Source organism: Pleurodeles waltl, chromosome 3_2, assembly GCF_031143425.1.
Source record: "Pleurodeles waltl isolate 20211129_DDA chromosome 3_2, aPleWal1.hap1.20221129, whole genome shotgun sequence".
NCBI classification, from domain to species: Eukaryota; Metazoa; Chordata; class Amphibia; order Caudata; family Salamandridae; genus Pleurodeles; species Pleurodeles waltl.
The window spans coordinates 49,763,262-49,782,608 of record NC_090441.1 but is presented as its reverse complement, the minus strand read 5'-3'; the positions used below and the strand labels follow the sequence as shown (position 1 = coordinate 49,782,608).

The 19,347-nt window shown below is 45.4% G+C and overlaps 1 protein-coding gene across 4 annotated transcripts in view; it reads right to left on the bottom strand.

Annotated features, from left to right (window-relative positions):
- The window catches only part of TAF15 (TATA-box binding protein associated factor 15), a 368,603-nt gene extending 350,894 nt beyond the window's left edge, over positions 1–17,709 (bottom strand). For 3 of the 4 annotated variants that reach the window (XM_069226732.1, XM_069226733.1, XM_069226731.1), the window contains exon 1: positions 17,586–17,703. In XM_069226732.1, coding sequence (XP_069082833.1) covers positions 17,586–17,595 — 10 coding nt within the window. In that variant the 5' untranslated portion in view covers positions 17,596–17,703. Of the gene's footprint in view, positions 1–17,585 lie in introns of all 4 variants that reach the window. The other variant, XM_069226735.1, reaches the window with a different exon arrangement.
- Positions 17,710–19,347: the final 1,638 nt, after the last annotated feature.

Sequence of the window (19,347 nt, the reverse complement as noted above, 5' to 3'; positions counted from 1 at the left end):
GTTCTAGTTAGGACCATGTTTCCATAGGAAAAACATTTTTACTTCCCTATATCTTTTGCGCCGCTTGAAGAATCTTCACTAAATTTTCCCCCAAAAAAGTGTGCCGTGATTTGGGGTGATCTGTCAATCGGAGCTGAAAGAAAGGGGGCGGGGGTCAAAAATATTGCATCTCCCAAGTTAATTCCCATAGAAGTTTTGAACACGACTACAGCCCGAACCGCTGGATGATAAAACACCAAATCTGGCAGAAAGTTAGCTTTAATCCACATTTTTTATTTAGTATAAATCAATTCAGTAGCTTAGGAAAATTTTAAGGAAATCAAAATAAGTATATCAGGGCGGAGCCTTAGCTCAGATCTCATGCTAAGATCTGATTGGCTGTCAGCACTTCAACCAGAAAGTCCTGACAGCCATCTTGGCACCAATATACACAATAGCACCCAACTGAAATGCACTGTAGTGAATGGCAGGTTTTGAGGGTCACAAAAAAGAGAACGTATAAAGGGTGAACAATTTTAGCACAATATAAATCATTTGTTGATGGTTCCATATTAATTTTAACCTCTTAGCTGCTGGGCCTTTTCCCCCCCCAGTGCTGAGCCCTTTTTTAGCTATTTGGGGTAGTTTGCGCTTAGGCCTTCATAACTTTTTGTCCACATAAGCTAACCACGCCAAATTTGCATCCTTTTTTCCAAATTCCTAGGGATTCTAATGGTACCCAGAGTTTGTGGTTTCCCCTGGAGGAGACCATCAAAATAGCCAAAATACAGTGAAAAATTCTTTTTTTCCAAAAAAATGGGAAAAAAGGTCTGCCGAAGAAGGCTTGTGGTTTTTTCCCTGAAAAAATCTTCTATCTTCCCACCTTTCAGGAACGGGAAGACTTGAATCAGAAAACCAAATTTTTCAACACAAATTTGGCATTTTACTGGGTCATACCCCATTTTTACTATTTTTGGTGCTTTCAGCCTCCTTCCAGTTAGTGACAGGAATGGGTGTGAAACCAATGCTGGATCCCGGAAAGCGAAACATTTCTGAAAACTAGACAAAATTCTGAATTCAGCAAGGGGTCATTTGTGTAGATCCTACAAGGTTTTCCTACAGAAAATAACAGCTGAAATAAAAAAAAAATTGAAATTAAGCTGAAAACAACAGCCATTTTTCTTTATGTTTTACTCTGTAACTTTTTCCTGCAATGTCAGATTTCTGAAAGCAATATACCGTTTTGTCTGCTGGACTCTTCTGGTTGCGGGGATATAAAGGGCTTGTAGGTTCATCAAGAACCCTAGGTACCCAGAGCCAATAAATGAGCTGCACCCTGCAGTTGGTTTTCATTCTATACTGGGTATACAGCAATTCATTTGCTGAAATATGAAGAGTGAAAAATAGGTATCAAGAAAACCTTTGCATTTCCAAAATGGGCTCAAGATAAGGTTTTGAGGAGCAGTGGTTATTTGCTCATCTCTGAATTCCAGGGTGCCCATACTAGCATGTGAATTGCAGGGCATTTCTCAAATAGACGTATTTTTTACACACTCTCTTATATTTGGAAGGAAAAAATGTAGAGAAAGATAAGGGATAATAACACTTGTTTTGCTATTCTATGTTCCCCCAAGTCTCCCGATAAAAATGATACTTCACTTGTGTGGGTAGGCCTAGCGCCTGCGACAGGAAATGCCCCAAAACACAACGTGGACACATCCCATTTTTTTGACAGAAAACAGAGCTGTTTTTTGCAAAGTGCCTAGCTGTGGATTTTGGCCTCTAGCTCAGCCGGCACCTAGGGAAACCTACCAACTCTATGCATTTTTGAAAACTAGAGACCTAGGGGAATCCAGGATGGGGTGACTTGTGGGGCTCTGACCAGGTTCTGTTACCCAGAATCCTTTGCAAACCTCAAAAAGTGGCTAAAAAAAAACACGTTTTCCTCACATTTCGGTGACAGAAAGTTCTGGAATCTGAGAGGAGCCACAAATTTCCTTCCACCCAGCGTTCCCCCAAGTCTCCCGATAAAAATGATACCTCACTTGTGTGGGAAGGCCTGATGCCCGCGACAGAAATAGATCACACAACGGTCAATGTTGGTCCTTACATGAGACAGCTGTTGACCCTGGGGTGATCCATTCCTGACGCAGGCACTAGGTGTAGGCACTCAAGTGGGGTAGTGTTTTTATCAGGACAGGTGAGTCACTGGGAGGTAGGAATTTTGTGGATCCCAGCATATTCCTGTAGTTTGTGTGACAGAAATGCGACAAAAATAGAGTTTTTATTCAACATTTCAGCTTTGCAGGGTATTCTGGGTAAGAAAACTTTGGGGACTCCACACAATTCACACCTCTGTGGACTCCCCCGAATGTATAGTTTCCAGAAATGTTTGGGTTTAGTGTGTTTCTCTATATGGCCGCCGAACCCAGGACCAAAAACACTGGTGCCTGCCTTACAAAACCAGTTTGTTTTGCAATAGATAATTTTGATGTCTCCACAATACGATTTGGGTTATGGAATTCGGGGCTGAACTAAATTGGGGAGCTCCCAAGAGAGCACTCTCTCTCTCGCTGCTTGCCGCCGCATTCACCTGCTCTCTGGGTTGGGCTAACCCACTATTACCCAGTTGCACAAACAGCTTGCTAAGAGACAGCAGGACTGTCCTCATCACCTCCCTCATAATGTACTGGAAGAGGAGTTATCGAATGGGACTCCTCCGACTGAAAAATCACTCCCAGAGTCTGCGCCACTGTCCAATCCCTCAGATGCTGTCTCAGTATCTGATGTCTCAGTCTCTGATCCTATGTCAGAGCGGTCCTCTATAACCCGAGTGCAGGCAGCAGTCATCCATCAAGATGCCATCTCTGCTATTGGCTAAACTGTTGCTCTAAAACACTAGCCTACGTAGACAGTCACAAAATCGATGGTGTGTGTGAGATACGTGCAACAGTAGAGGCCACCTTACCTGCGCTTCTTCCCTCAATCAGCACGTTATTTCAAGACACTCAAAAAACACCTTGTCACATACCATTCGTCACAGTCTTTAGCACCTCCTGCACCCAGTCCAACAATCATTATTGGTGCTCCCACTCCCTCCTCCTCGGATTCCCTCATTACCACCCAGCAAAAGTGCCCTTCATCTCTCCATAGCCGCCCTCCACCCCGCACATACATTTCATTGTTATTATAGCGCAGGTAATGGCTGACTTTACTAATGTACTCAGCTATTTACATAAAATACAGATTTGCTCTTTGCAGTAGGCATATAAACCTTCTGCGCTTCTTTATGGCACTAAAACTGCCACTAGATAAGTCTGACCCTTTTCCCCCCAGGGAAACCACACACATATTGACAAAAGTGATATATATATGACAGCCAACCACCTGAAACTCAACTCAAGCAAAACCAAAATAATCCTCTTTGGCCCACACAAAAACACCTGGGACCCATCATGGTGGCCCACCACGCTAGGCCCTGCACCCACCCCGCCAACCACGCACGCAACCTCAGCATCATCCTAGACTCCTCCCTCTCGATGACCCAACAAATCAACGCTCTCACCTCTTCATGCTTCAACACACTCCGTATACTGAAAATAACATTCAAATGGATCCCCACAGAGACCAGAAAAACTGTCACTCACGCACTCATCAGCAGCAGACTTGATTACGGAAACGCCCTCTACGCCGGCACCACTCTAAAACTACACGCATCCAGAACTCAGCAGCACGACTCATCCTCAACCTCCCCCGACACGAACACATCTCTCCACACCTCAAATCCCTCCACTGGCTCCCCATTGACAAAAGGATCACCTTCAAGATCCTCATCCTCGCACACAAATCACTCCACAACACAGGCCCTGCCTACCTCAACGAGAGTCACCTTCCACACCCCCACACGAAACCTCCGCTCAGCTGACCTCTCTCTCGCCTCTGTCCCCCGCATCAAAGACACCACCACCGGGGGCAGATCCTTCTCCTACCTTGCACCCAAAACCTGGAACGCTCTCCCAACCCACCTTCGCAAGACCCAAAACCTACTTCTTTTCAGGAAGGGCCTCAAAACCTGGCTTTTCGAACAGTGATCCTCCCAGCCCCTTTCCCTCCCCTGCCCCCCCCCCCCCCAGCGCCTTGAGACCCTCACGGGTGAGTAGCGCGCTTTATAAATCTCTTTGATTGATTGATATATAGATCTATCTATATATATATATATATATATATATATATATATCTACATAGATATATCTATAGATATATCCATGTACATAGATATATCTATATATATAGATCTATATATAGATCTATTTTTTTTAGTTGTTGTATGGTTTCCTTGGGGGCCAAAATGGCCCCCAGGGAAACCCTACAACATCTAAAAAAAATATTGCCCCCACAGGGGGTCACCCTGCCCACGGGCGACCCCCAGCGGGCACCTACCCCTTTTTTTAAAAAAAAATATATATATGCCGCCGGGGGGGCGTTTTCCGAGGGGACCGACCCCCCCAAGTGAAATCCCTGGCGTCTAGTGGTGTTTCCTGGCCCCCGATCGCAGCTGTGCTGCGATCGGGGGCCAGGAAACACTTTCAGAAGGCCTCGTAAGAAAGGGGAGACTCTCCCCTTTCTTACGAGGCCTTCTGAAAGTGTTTCCTGGCCCCCGATCGCAGCTGTGCAGGCCAGCTTAAATTGAAAGTGTAGGAGACTACTAATTATAAATCAGTTAGCAAAGACTTAGCTCTTTTCAGAGCAAACTGCCGTTTTAGCACATGATGTAGCGCAGCCCTTATGTTAAACATTCTCAGTGTACATGTCTTCACTGAAAAACAACTTGACAGAAAGCTGTGAGACAAGGTAAGAGCAAAAGATGTAGAAATGTTGAGGGGTATATGTAGACAAATAGTTATCTATAAGTATGTGTGTGTTTCCTTGGGCGTATGTTCGAACAAAAGCCAACAGATCCAAAAAACAAACTTATAGACCTAGCAAAACGACAGAAGCATGAATTGGAGGTCACCAGCTGCACCTGATTTAGCGAGATGGAAGGTAGACTTGAATAAATTTGCCAAGGCCGAATAAAATGCAAACTCACAGCTGACGAAAGGCATGCCCAGGCCTAAACTCATACCGGACTGGGAGCTTATCCTTCGGACTATAAATCTCAAATCTAATGACAAACTACACTAGAGGAAGAAAGGGCGCTCATGACACTGGATGTTATTTGTATATTATGCACATTTAACTGGATAATTGTATTTGACTTGGCTTAACAATGACATTCAAACACATCTTGATATGTACCAAAGGTTCTACTAACATGTTATAACATACCAATACTGCAGGCTGGATGATGCAGGGGATGGGATCTAGGTGGCTGGGTACTTTTGAAGATGTTTGTTATCAACCCTATGAACATACAATGATGCAGCCTGATGATACCCTTATGGTTGGTATTAACAACATGCAAGTGTTAACACCAGCAACAAGGTGGTTTATTTTCTGTTTTGTAAGGTTGAAAATGAAAATGACAAAGCACAACTGCTCAAAGAAAATCTATACGTATGTGCATCATATAATGGTGTGTGTGTGTGTGTGTGTGTATGTATGTATGTGAAAGCTGTCACAAGCCATTGCTGGACGGGAGCAGGGTTTTTACAAGTATATTGCACTGTTATGATGTAAAACTTGAATAAAAAAATATTCTGTCTATTACCATTGTTGAGTGAGTGAAGGGTCTATGATTCACAAGAAGGCAAAGCCTCAAGGTGGTGACTGTGTCCTCGCCACAACAATACCATATGACTGCACATCTGCAAATACTGCTTATGCATGGTGTTTTCATGTGGATTCATTTTAAAGTAGTTAACAAAAGCATAATGCCAGTTATTAAACATGTGCACTGAAGTAAACTCACAATAAAGCTACCTCGTAACTTGAGGAAGAGCCACTGAAAGCTCAAGTGAGATGCCTGGCTGTGGCTGAGCTGGAGGTACTCCTTTAACATGGAACCCAAAACAAGCCGAGCTTTTAACTGCCTTCCTCCATCGCTCTACCCTCATGCACAAAGAGTTAAAAGCAAAGTATTAACATTCAGCCCTACCAAGATTCCCAGGTCCATGCATGAAGTGCTGCTCAAGTCAGGGCTTTCTTTTCTTTTTTTAGTCTAGGACTAAAACACTTTCTAGCATGCGCGTTAAGAATTTTTCAATTCTATTAAGGACACAGAGGCGAGGATTATGCTTCTCTTTCTTCACTTTATTTTTCACAGCAGCCAATCAAAGTGAAACCAGAAAAAACTACAAATCCCAACAGTCCCATTAACACGTGATGACCATAGAGGAGAACCCCTATATAACGCTGACACACAACTCAACTCCTCTTTCTTTGCGCGAACAACACAAAAAGTCTAATTGAGTCCATAATCCACGAACTGAAGGACATCAAAACAGCCCGAAGAGGAGAACCAAGATGACCAACTTGAAAAAGAAAGTGGGTGAAATCCAATATCTGTCAGGATCCTCAGATCAATGTGCTGGAGACCCGACAAAATTATTTGTCCTCAGCCCCTGTAAGAGATTAAAAAACCAGGCCATAAAACTGAACCAAAATAGAATAATCCTATATTTATTAATGGAGAGGGAAAAGCACTGAAACACAATAAACATGTCAATGAAGATGGTAAACAGTTATAGAATAACAAACCAAACACACTGTCAACAGTGTGAGTGGGATAATTCTCGCGTCCATGTCCTTAATAGAATTGAAAAATTCTTAATTTTTTTTATTCTGTCAGGACCGGAGGCTCTGATTATGCTTGATTAAACCTGATCCACCACCACCGATGCAATATCCACAACAGGCTTTCAATAGAATGATTTGAACGTAGATTCAGAGGACCAATCTGCAGGCCTTAAAATGTCTTCCAGATGGGAACCCAAAGCAAAAGATTTTAAAGCCCTGGCCCCGCTAGTGGAATGAGTGCCAAATTTAGAAATATCAATGTCTGCTTCATTCAATAGCCAGCGAACCCATCTGGCCAGACTGGCAGATGAAACAGGGTGATAAGGCTTAACCAATGAAATTAGCAATTGACCCCCCGTATCAGAACAAAATTCTTCTGTACTTACCCCATAAGCTCTGAGACATTGTACAACACACAATTTGGGATTGTCAACAACACTAGGATAAGAAACTGACTTCAAATTACACTTGGTACGACGTGAAATAGAAAAAGTTACTCCCGCAGGAGAAAAAAATCCTACCTGGTAAATCCAGGGCTCTAACATCAGACACCCTTTTACACAAAATTAAGCATAATAACACGGTGAGCTTGGCTAAAAGATTCTTACTGGAAAGGAACCTATTAGCCGGCTAAGAGTCTAAAAAGCATAAAACAACATTCACATCCCACAGAGTAGAATAACGTGGACAAGGGGGGTTAGCTAACCTTATACCCCTCAAAAGCTTGCAAACGATGGGTAATTCTCCCACTGGTTTACCCTCAATTGGCAGATGACCCACCGAAATGGCTGACGGATGGTTATTAACCGATCTATATGCTGAAGCCAACAAAGCTAAAGAAGACAAAAAATCTAAGACCGAACTGCAATCTGCTGAAGAAGAATGCACTGCACCAAGCAATCCATTGGTTCCAAGCGGAAGCATATCTCTTGTGGGTACTGGCAGACCAGGATCCTGCAATGAAAGAGGAAGACTCCTGCGAAAGGCCTGGGACATTCCATCTTTCCCTGAAAGACGCCAAGCCACTAGGGTCAGCTGTCCCGAAAGAACAACAGGATGAGGAAGGCCCAGAGGATCCAGGAGGAGGTTCTGCCTGAACAGAGTTAATAGAGGATATCCGAAACTCAATTCCAGAGCCACCAGAAACCAGGCCTGGGACCTCCAAAGAGGAATCACCAGAACAAGATCTGCCTGCTGACGACAGATCTGAGCCAACACCCTGGGAATCATCAAGAAGGGCGGAAAAGCATACCCCCGATCCAGAGACCAATCCTGCAGGAATGCGTCTGTCGCTAATGCTTCCTGATCCGGCCTCAAAATGAAATACCTCTTCATTTGTCGGTTGAGACGGGAAACAAAAAGATCTATCAAGAAAGGGCCCCACCGAGCGCAGAGGGCCCGAAAGACCTTGGGGTGGAGCATTCAGTTGCTGATATCTCGAAGGTGACAAGAATGCCAATCTATAACTGAATTGCTGCTCTCTGGCAGATATTCCGCCACCACCAAGATCCGGTGTTGCAGGCAGAAGTGACAAAAATCCTTGGCAATCTCAACTAGAATGCAAGATCTGGTCCCCCCCAATTTGTTGGCATCTCTCACCGCTAAGATATTGTCCATTCGAAGAAGTATACAACAATACGTCTTGAGAGGGGACAGACTCTTGATTCCAAATGAGCCCGCTAGAAGCTCCAGACAATTGATATGCAGGTCAGTTCCGACTTGGACCAACGACCCACTGTGGAGACTGACCCGCAACGGGCCCCCCATCCCCAAAGACTGGCATCAGACTATCACAATCTCCGGGGAGGAGCTGAAAATAAATAGCTCTGCCATTCTAAGCCTCCATGTGGTCTAACCACCAACTCATCTCCAATCGAGCTTTCTCCGACAGAGGAACATGATCCGCATACCTGAGGCCCTTCTGCAGATTGGAAATGTTCAACCTTTGCAGCGCTCTGTAATGGAGAGGTCCCGGAAATATTGTCTACATGGAGGAAGAGAGCAGGCCCTCCATGCGGGCAACCGCCCTCAATGATACAGTCTGCCTGAAAAACAGTAACCTCAATTCTCACTTGATTAAATGAATCTTTTGAGGGGGAAGGATCAACTGAGATTGGATGGAGTCTACCCGAAATACCAGAAAATCCATCCGTTGAGCCAGAATTAATACCGGCTTTTGGACGTTGATTATGGATCTCAAACCCTGAAGAAGTGAAAAGGCCCACTCCAGGTGGGAGAGGAGAAGGCTGGGGCATTGAACCATGATAAGAATGTCATCTAGATAGATTATTAAACGTACCCCTCAAGAGGGGAGGGGCTCTACTACCGGCCGCATCACCTTCCAGAAGCACCAAGGGACTGAAGAGAGGCCAAAAGGAAGAACTTTGTACTCGTAATAGAGGGCCTCCCACAGAAACTGGAGAAACCGTCTCCTTCTTGGAAGATGTCCCTGAACAAGTGTATAACCTCTATCTTGAAGTGGCGATAAACCAAGAATCCGTTGAACTCTTTGAGGTTCAAAACAAGACGAGAACCACCCCCTTTTTTGTCTACTAGAAACACGGAACTGAGAAAACCGAAAGGATGCTTTGAAACCTTGACAATAGCGCCTTTTGTCAAAATCACAGATATTTCTGAAGAAATGAAACTGCGCTCTTGAACGGAAAAAAACGTTAGATGGGGAGGAAATGGCTGAGACTTGTAAAATTTGAGCCTGAAGCCCCCAAAATAACCTCTGAACTCACAATCAAGCTCACCTGTAGATCCTGCATCCTGGGAGTAGGATTGGATGCCCTTAAATCTCCCTCTCCGGAACCTGGACCGACCGGTCTCAGGTGGGAGGGGTAGAAGGTTGGGGTGGAGGTATCATTCTTGGAAACCACCTCTTCCTTGGTGGCAGTAACCACGCTGAGGGCCCTGTTGGTTGAAACAGCCGAAGGCATGCCCCCCTGTAGCATCCGGCCCCGTGGTCTGCCAATTTGGGATCCAACTTCATCAATATGTAACGGCGACATTCCATGGAAATAGCACAATTAGCATTCCCCAGCCAGCACAGAGACCTTTGAGCCCAACCTACCAAAATGTCGGGGTCAATGGATTCACGCGATTCCTTGGCCTGAAAACCCAGTTCCAAAATCCTTTTCAATGGGCAAGTTACATCCAAAAGCTTGTCCTGACAACCACGCCTGGCACGATCTATGCCCTTCTTCTGGTCTTTAGAAGACTTTTTCAGATAGGTGAATAAAGAAGGATCTAATTCAGGGGTCTCAGTCACTTTAGAAGAGAAATCCGGTCTGGGGCACTCAGAGCACAATCTGGATCGAACCTCCTTTTCAAGTCCATGTCTAATGTGAGATTACACATAATCTGCCACCTCCACTGGGGGCAACTATAGGGAAGACTGGGGATGCACAATGTCCTCTGGTTCAAAAGTAAGGACTGGGCATAGGAATAGGCTCCTCCTGGTAGGGCGATTTCTTTTTGCGCTTAAGGGGTGAATCATCCCATTGATCAGAAGAATGGTCTGACGAGGAAGAAGCTAGATCCTCCTTGGACTTCTGTGAGGAAGTAGCGTTATAGTCATGATCCCTGGCCATAGCCCTAATAAGGCTTTCAAAGTCTGCAGCGTGCGGATTAGTACTCTGCATAAGGGTTTGAGAACTGCCATACAAGGAGGGTTCTGTAAATGCCTGAACACCCGAGGGGGCTACCCATCCTTGCTGCTTAGCAAAACCAAGAAGGTGGTGTCTAATAGGTCTGATAGCCTGTGCCAAAGCCTGATTAGCAGTATGCAGCACTCCAGCAGCCAAAACGTAGACCAGGTCCTGCTCAAAAGATCCAGCTGGATCATCCATATAGTATTCATCCCAGGCTTGGTCATCATAACCACCCATGTTGCAAAACAGCAGAGAGGGCTCCAAAGGAGCTGTAATCCAGAATATGGGGAATGAAAAAGGGCAGAAATCAACCCTTAAGAAAGGGGTAATATATATAAGTATTATAGTACGTGGAGGGAGCTCTGCCCAAATCAAGGAAAAACAGGCCCAGCCTGTTTATATATTTATTGCAACCCCAAAGAAGACTTGGGGTGTAAAACAGGGAGCAAACACACAGCAGGCAAAGAGAGACGATCACATGCGTCTTGTGTTCAATAGCACTCAGCTTCGCGCGTATGCGCTAAAAACTGTGGTCATAGAAAGAAGACTGTGCGGCAAAGCCGCGTGTCCTCGCTCCCCTGATCCCACTCCACTAGTATGGGGGGAGCAATCCGATCGGCCGCCACCGGGAGAAAAAATAACGCTCCCAAAGTTAAAATAAGAATAATCAACAGCGTGCTCACCGCACAATGACAATAGCATTAATAAACAGCACAGATAAACATAAGGCAAAACACACTTAACTGCCTGCAAAGCAGCAAAGAAAGAGGAGTTGAGTTATGTGTGTCAGCGATATATAGGGGTTCTCCTTTATGGTCATCACGTGTTAATGGGACTGCTGGGATTTGTAGTTTTTTCTGGTTTCACTTTATGATTGGCTGCTGTGAAAAATAAAGTAAAGAAAGAGAAGCATAATCAGAACCTCCGGTCCTGACATAGAATTGTGGGCTTGTTACATTATAAAAGAATACAGCAAGTCTCAGGATTCAAAGGGAAAAAACCTGGACTGGAGCAGCACATCACGCATGAACCTGGGATACTTGGCAGCTATGAACATTTGGTGTAAAAGGAAGACAAAACAAGCATTTGAAATGCAATAGGTCTCACATTTTCTTGAGTTAGAGCTATTGGCATTGTAAATTCATAACTGGACTTTTCTTGCTACATAAATTGGTCAACCCTGCCTCATAATTTTGGCTTTTCCTGCTATATAATTCCAGTGGCCCAGCATTTAACTATAGCAATTACATTTACCTTCCTCCTCTATCTTAAAACATAAACAATTACCATATAAACCTTTATCAGAAATAAACGTTTGGCATTAGAGTGAAATGCTCAAAACACCATAAAAAAATATAATTTGGGACGAATTGGAGGTGAAAGGAAAGAGGGAGTCGGGAATAAAGATGGCAAGGACAAGTGGCATGTTTACAGTGTCATGAGCCCAGAAGTAAGAAAGGAAAATGGTTGACTGCAATTTTGGTAGGAAAATTAGAGTTGTGTGAGGTTCATTAAGTCTCTGACCCCAGTGCACTGCACCTGTTGTTCCACTGATAACTAGGCCTCACGAGGAAAAGCGGATGGGCAGAAAAGGGAAGCGAAAGGAATACAACAGACAAAAGGAAGAAAGAGAAGGAGTCGCAAAGAAATAAGAGAAGGGAAAGAAAGAGCGAGAAAATGAAAACACAACTAAGAAGAAATAGAGCAAACATGAGACAAAAGAAAAAAGGAAAGGAAGCTAGCTAACGAAAGAAAGAGGAAAAAATAATGAAAGAAGTGTGAAAAAAAAGAGAAAAATGAACATTAGAGAAAAAAGAGAGAAACAAGCAGCGAAAGAACCAGGCCATGTATGTACTGACATGTTTCCTACTGACACAGACTGGGAAAATCACTTTGACACTTCAGGTCCCGACAAGTAACTTGTTGCTTCTACATACAGACAGGAAAAAGAGGAATTTACAGGAAAAAGTGAATTGACAGATAAAGAAAAGAAAAACACCAGAGAAAAGAAGGAAGAAAGATCTAAAAAAAAAAAGAAAAAAAGGACGCATACCGAGTCAAATGAAAGAGCAAATAAAAAACACAAAGAAAGAATGAAGGGAAGAGGAAAAAAAAGTGAAAGAATGAATGCCTGATGAAGAAAAAATAAAGGAACAAAACAAGGAAAGAAATAAAGTTTTTGCGAGTTTGAAAGAGGAGGTAGCAACAGGAAGACTAAAAGGGGAGAGGAGTAGGAATAAACAGTTGAAAGAGAGTGAAACTGTTAGTCTGTAGATTTTAAGACCTGGAAAGAGAAAAACTGGGGAGAAAGAAAACATTGAGAGTAAACAGGAGTAAAGGAAAGAACGGAGTGAGATAGGTGAAACAGACCCTCCCAAATAAAGATGGCAGCTAAGAATAGATTTTATTGGCTTCTCCAAGTCCTCAAACAGAAGTCAGTGTTGAACAGCAGGGGCCACTGAAGAACAGCAGAAGGTGCATTAGAGTTGTATGTGAACCCCAATACAGCAATATTGGGGTGCTTCAGATCAGGATTGAGGGTATAGACAGAGCTGTGTCCTGGCCCAGTGCTGGAATAACAAGAAGGCAGCAGGTGAGGAATGAGAAACAGAGCACCGTACTTCCTGGTATTGTAATAACGGGGCACTGCAGGTTAGGGTTGAGGCACACTGACAGTTGTATGTGGGCTGCAGTAGTGGAATAGTAACGGGCACACAAGGTCAGAAGTGAGGTATGTTAATGGAGCTATGTGTAGAACCTAGACTGGCGTGCCAGTGTTGCCAAATGTTAGCCTGGAGGTGTCCCGGTGAAGCTGCAAATGGGGCCCAGAATGGGAGTGGCATTGTCTCTGAACCACAGAAGCGAGGAGTCCTGAAGGGCGTGCGTGAGCCTTAGTACTGAGAAGAAATGGGCACTGAATGTTAGAATTGATGGATTTTGGCAGAGCTGTGGTGGTTTCCATCAACAGTGGGTTGGATGTTAGACTTGATGTGCACTGGCTGAGCTGTGCTCTCCTCTTTTTGGTCCAGTATTGGCTTGGCAGTGGGACTGAATATTAGAATTGAGCCGCTATAATGGAACTGTATGTGACCGGCGCCCCAGTATAGGAAAGGAAGTGACCTCGCTGGGGTAGAACTGGGGTGCACCGATGGAGATGCACCCCAGGTCCTAGTACAGGAACAGCAGAATGTCCTGACTGTGAGAACTGAGGTGCTTTGGCAGACAGCATGTGTGTGGTTCTGGCATAGGCATGGTGTGTGCAAACGACAGTGCACGGATAGAGCTGCGCTCGAGGTCCCTGTACTTGACCAGCAGAGTGTACAGACTGCGAGAACTGAGGTGCTCTGGCAGACAGCGTGTGTGGGGTTCCTAGCACTGACCAGGCTGAGGGCTCGGAGTGTGTGAACGGCGGTGCACTGATGGAGCTGCGCCCGAGGTCCCAGTATTGGGGCAGCAGAGTATACTGGCTGCGAGAACTGAGGTGCTCTGGCAGACTGTGTGTGTGGGGTTCCTGGCACTGGCACAGCTGAGGGACTGGAGTGTGTGAACTGCGGGGCACTAATGGAGCTGAGCCCAAGGTCCCAGCACAGGAGCAGCAAAGTGTAATGGCTGCGAGAACTGAGGTTCTCTGGCAAACAGGGTGTGTAGGGTTCCTGGCACCAGCACGGCTAAGGGACTGGAGTGTGTGAACTGCAGGGCACTAATGGAGCTGAGCCCAAGGTCCCAGCACTGGAGCCGCAGAGTGTACTGACTGCAAGAACTGAGGTGCTCTAGCAGACAGCGTCCGTGGCACTGGGACTGCTGAGGGCTTGGAGTGTGTGAATTGTGGTGCACTAATGGAGCTTTACCCCAGGTCTTAGTACTGGAACAGCAGAGTGTACAGACTGTAAGAACGGAGGTGCTTTGGCAAACATGCATACGTGCGGTTCTGGCACGGACACGACTGAGGGCCTGGAGTGTGTGAACTGAGGTACAGAGATGGAGCTGTGCCCAAGGTCCCAGCACTGGAGCAGCAGAGTGTACTGACTGCAAGAAATGAGGTGTGCTGACAGACAGTGTGTGTGGGTTCCTTGTCGCTGGCACGGCTGAGGGCTCGGAGTGTGTGAACGGCAGTGCACTGTCGGAGCTGCGCCCGAGGTCCCAGTACTGGAGCACAGCAGTGTACGAACAGCAAGAACTGAGGTGCTCTGGCAGACAGTGTGTGAGGGGTTCCCGGCACAGGCAAGGCTGAGTGCTTGGAGTGTGTGAACTAGGCTGCACAGCTGAAGCTGCGCCTGAGATCCCAGTACCGGAGCAGCAAAGTGTACTGGCTGCAAGAATTGAGGTGCTCTGGCAAACACTGTGTGTGGGATTCCTGGCAAGGCTGAGGGCTCAGAGTGTGTGAACAGCGGTGCACTGTTGGAGCTGCACCCGAGGTCCCAGTACTGGAGCAGCAGAAGGTACTGACTGCAAGAACTGAGTTGCTCTGGCAGACAGCATCCGTGGGGTTACTGGCACTGCTGAGGGCTTGGAGTGTGTGAATTGTGGTGCACTGATGGAGCTGCACCCCAGGTCCTAGTACTGGAAAAGCAGAGTGTACTGACTGTAAGAACAGAGGTGTTTTGGCAGACAGCATATGTGCGGTTCTGGCACGGCTGAGGGCTCAGAGTGTGTGAACTAAGGTGCAGTGATGGAGCTGCAACCTTGACCCCAGTACTGGAGCAGCAGAGTGTACTGACTGCAATAACTGAGGTACTCTGGCAGATAGCGTGTGTGGGGGTACTGGCACAGCACGTGTGATTGGTGGTGCACTGATGGAGCTGCGCCCAAGATCCCAGTATTGGAGCAGCAGAGTGTACTGACTGCAAGAATAGAGGTGCTCTGGCAGACAGCGTCTGTGGGGTTCCTGGCACTGGCATGGCATGGTTGAGGGCTCGGAATGTGTGAACTGCAGTGCATTGATGGAGCTGCACCCGCGGTCCCAGTACTGGAGCAGCAGAGTGTACTGGCTGCAAGAACTGAGGTGGGCTGGCAGACAGCATGTGTGGGGTCCCAGCAGAGGCGTGGCTGAGTGCTTGGAGTGTGTGAACTGCAGTGCACTGGTGGAGCTGCGCCTAGAGTCCCAGTACTGGATCAGCAGAGTGTACTGACTACAAGAACTGAGGTGCTCTGGCAGACAGCATGTGTGAAGTTCCTGGCACTGCCAAGGGCTTGGAGTGTGTGAACTGCGGTGCACTGACAGAGCTGCGTCCGAAGTCCCAGTACTGGAGTAGCAGTGTACTGACTGCAAGAACTTGAGGTGCTCTGGCAGACAGCTTGTGTGATGTTCCTGGCACGGATGAGAGCTTGAAGTATGAGAACTGCGGTGCATTGATGGAGCTACACTCAACGTCCCAGTAAAGGAGCAGCAGAGTGTACTGACTGCAAGAACTGAGGTGCTCTGGCTAACAGTTGGTGTGGGGTTCCTGGCACTGGCACGACTGAGGGCTGGGTGTGTGTGAACTGAGGTGCACTGATGGAGCTGCGAGTGGGATCCCAGTATGGAGCATAAGTGGGCACTGTCTAAGGATTGCAGAGCCCTGGTAGAGCTGGGTGCCTAGGCTATAAGCAATTACAAGCTATCCTCCGCCCTTGGTCCCAGCACACAGGCCAGCACACTTGGTAAAAGAAATCCACGGCAAGGAAGGGCGGGAGCCAGGCAGGTGAGAGGGTGCAGACAGCCAAAAAAGACCATATGTGACCAAGATAACAGCCTGATTTGTAGCCTTCTTTACAGCTATGTTTAGAGGAAGAATGCTCTGCAAATGAAAAGGGAAGCTCCCCTGGACAGGAGCAAGAAACAAAGTTAAAAAAAAAAAAAGGTCCCCTACAGACCAGATAAACAGGACAAAGTGTAATTATACTGTAATTGATCCCTACTCCCACACAGGAGGGACAAAGAGGCATGACTGACCACTAGCAAGCAAGTATTTTTAAATGACAATAAAACTAACAAATAAAAAGCTGGAAATCCATAGAAGTATAAAAGAGATCGCACACTTACGCTCAACCTAAAATTACTAATTTAGTGACTAATTTGTACAAAGTAAAACCAGAAAACATGGGGTTAATACTGGCTTCCTCACTTAACTAAACTTGTGTGATCTTAGGCAGTGGTTCCCAACCTTTTGACTTCTGTGGTACCCCCTTTTATCAATACTGGAGCCAGGGGACCCCCACTGAATCATTATTGGAATCCAGGGACCTCCACGGAGTCATTACTGATAGCTGGGATCTAATATAATTACATTTTCTAAGCAGTTGCGGACCCCCTGAGGGGGCTTCGCGGACCCCCAGTCGTCCCCAGCCCACAGGCTGTGAACCACTGATCTTAGGTAAACATGTTATTTCCCAGATTCTCTTTTTACCGCATATGAAAGTGCCATCAAATATGTGAAATCAGAACACAAGCAGAAACATATTGTGTGTACTTTTAATAGCCTTTAATGTTGCTCTATCTATGTTAATTTGGGCCGATACAGGGTGCACATGACAAACTCATGAATTGCCACTGTTTACCAATGGTATTGTCGCTACGAGAGTAGGAACAGTTGTAGGTTCGTTTCAAAATTGGCACTTTTAATAAGTACCCCTGACTGCACAGTCACCGTTGTAACGAATTGATGTCACACGCTTTTTTTTTTTTTTAATTTGAAGAGACTATCATATTTTACGTCCGGTTAGTTGCATTATTTACATGAAAATATGTTCAAGGATCCTCTCGAGCACCTACTCTTACAGCCACGCCCGACCTTTGGCTTGGCTCGCCCGCCTACTTCCATTTGCCAAGTTGTTTCCTTTGTAAAGTCACTAGAACATGCAATCCATAGCACAACACCCAGCGTAACTCTCAAATCAATCAACATGCGTTTATTAGTATTTTTGCTCTAAGTAGGTGGCGGGCCGTCTCTATTTGCTATGTAAGCAAGAAAAACATCTGCAACATAAAAGTGCACCTGAAACTATACATTTCGCAAATTCACGTAAGGCGGCGGCTCTTCAACACAAGCCCGTATGCCGCGGCGGAAGTAAAGGACCAATAGAGCTCCCCACGAACAACGCGCTGAGCTCAAGGCTCTCGTGGCCGCCATTTTGAAGAACACGGTACACCCTCACTATGTCAGCGGCGAACGCTAGGTAAGTATTCTTTTCCCAAGCTGCGCCCAGTGGCACGCCAGGCTACGTCGCACCTACCCGCAGACATGGCTGAGCAGACTTTCGTCGCCGCCAACCACCCAAACTTCTCTTTCGCTGAACACAAAATCAAGGGATCAGCGCAGAAGCAGGAGGACTGACTGAAAGTGGAGGGAGCTGACGCTGTTACGTAATGGAAAGTGGACTAAAACCATTGCAGATTTTGCCTACATATGGTCCGGTCTAGGCGGCCATCTTTAAGTGGCAGTCAAGCTGTACCTCATTCGTAGGGTAGACACTTTATTTTTACTTCTCAAGTTTAGGACTTTATTGCCAGTGAATAAAACATCACTAAACTATGTCGGAATTTACGGCGAACACTAAAATGTTAAACTATCCGAATTAATTTTTACCTCAACAAATCTAGCCAGTGCATTCGTCTGAACATAACATGTGCTCTGCATACGAAATATACAGAATAAACATACGTTAGCCTTCACTGAATGGGGAAAATGTATGCGTCAGCTGTGTCTGGCGCGCGTCATAGCCCACAAAGACTCTTAGTTATACCGTTTCGTAGCAACGCTTCTTAACAGTATTCTTTCCTCGTTTTTTTTTTCCTTCAGTAGAGCCCGCGGGGCAGCGCAGGCTCTAATTGGCTAACCTAGGTCTGGTTCCAATTGGCTGTAGTTTTGGCAGGAGCCAGTCGAAAGTCAGACTGCGATGGAGTAAAAATATGGGCTTTAGTAGTTGCCCTAGGCGTGAACCAGGGTGACAGGTGCCTTTTTATAACAGAAAAGTTGTGGCTTCTTCAACCCTGCACTAGTCGGTTTCCTGACCTGAGTAGGTTGGTGCTTGAGGGCTCAGGCCACCAAGTGCAGACAAAATTAAAGAGGAGAAAAAGAGCATAGATTCATGGAGAAAGCTCACATTCCCGAATTAGATGGGGTACACTAACATTTTTTGGAGCTTACGCGTCAAGATTTTTCAAATCTATTAAGGACACAGAGGCTCAGATTATGCTTCTCTTTGTATGCTTTATTATTCCAAAAGCTAATCAGAGAAGTTTATCCTAAACAAAACATATCCCATAATTCAATAGATCAAATGACCAACCATAGAGAGGAACATATATATATATATATATATCTGTAACACTAAAACCCTTCCTCTCTTTGCGTACGCCTTTAACAGACAAAAGAGTCAATAAGCACAGTAGAACAAAGTCCACAAATCGAACCAGGTGCTCCAACAAGAAAAGAGTCCCACACCGAACATGAAGAGCCATATCCACATAAGATGTGAGAGAGCGTAGCTTATATAATTAATATTAACATGAGATGTTTATGAACTAATGTGCAATAATGCTGCATAGAAACTGTATTAATAGGTTTTACTAAAACGTGCACTTGAAATGGGCCCACGGGGAGTGGCCGCCAATGTATACGGGGACTAATTAAAATGACTAATGTTGATGAATTATTGTATTTTAAACAAATTATTAATGGTTATGTTATTAAAGTTTTGCTAATAAATCTTTTAGGCCTTAGTTAGCATGAGTCGAGGCCTAACTGCCTGACTCTCATATTAAATGTGTTATTCTCTAAACGTGCAGTGTGCTGACTTGCTAAAGGACATGAACTCTTGTTTTTTCTTCAAACTAGAAGCTGAATGTAACTATAGTAGATCCGTTCTCATGAAGTTCATCTTGCTTGTAGGAATATTTGAGCTAAATGCAACAGTGTAGATTTATGTTAGGTACAAGGTCGCCTAAACCGGTACGGACAATGGAGCTACTGACTGAAGATGTGCAAAGAATCGC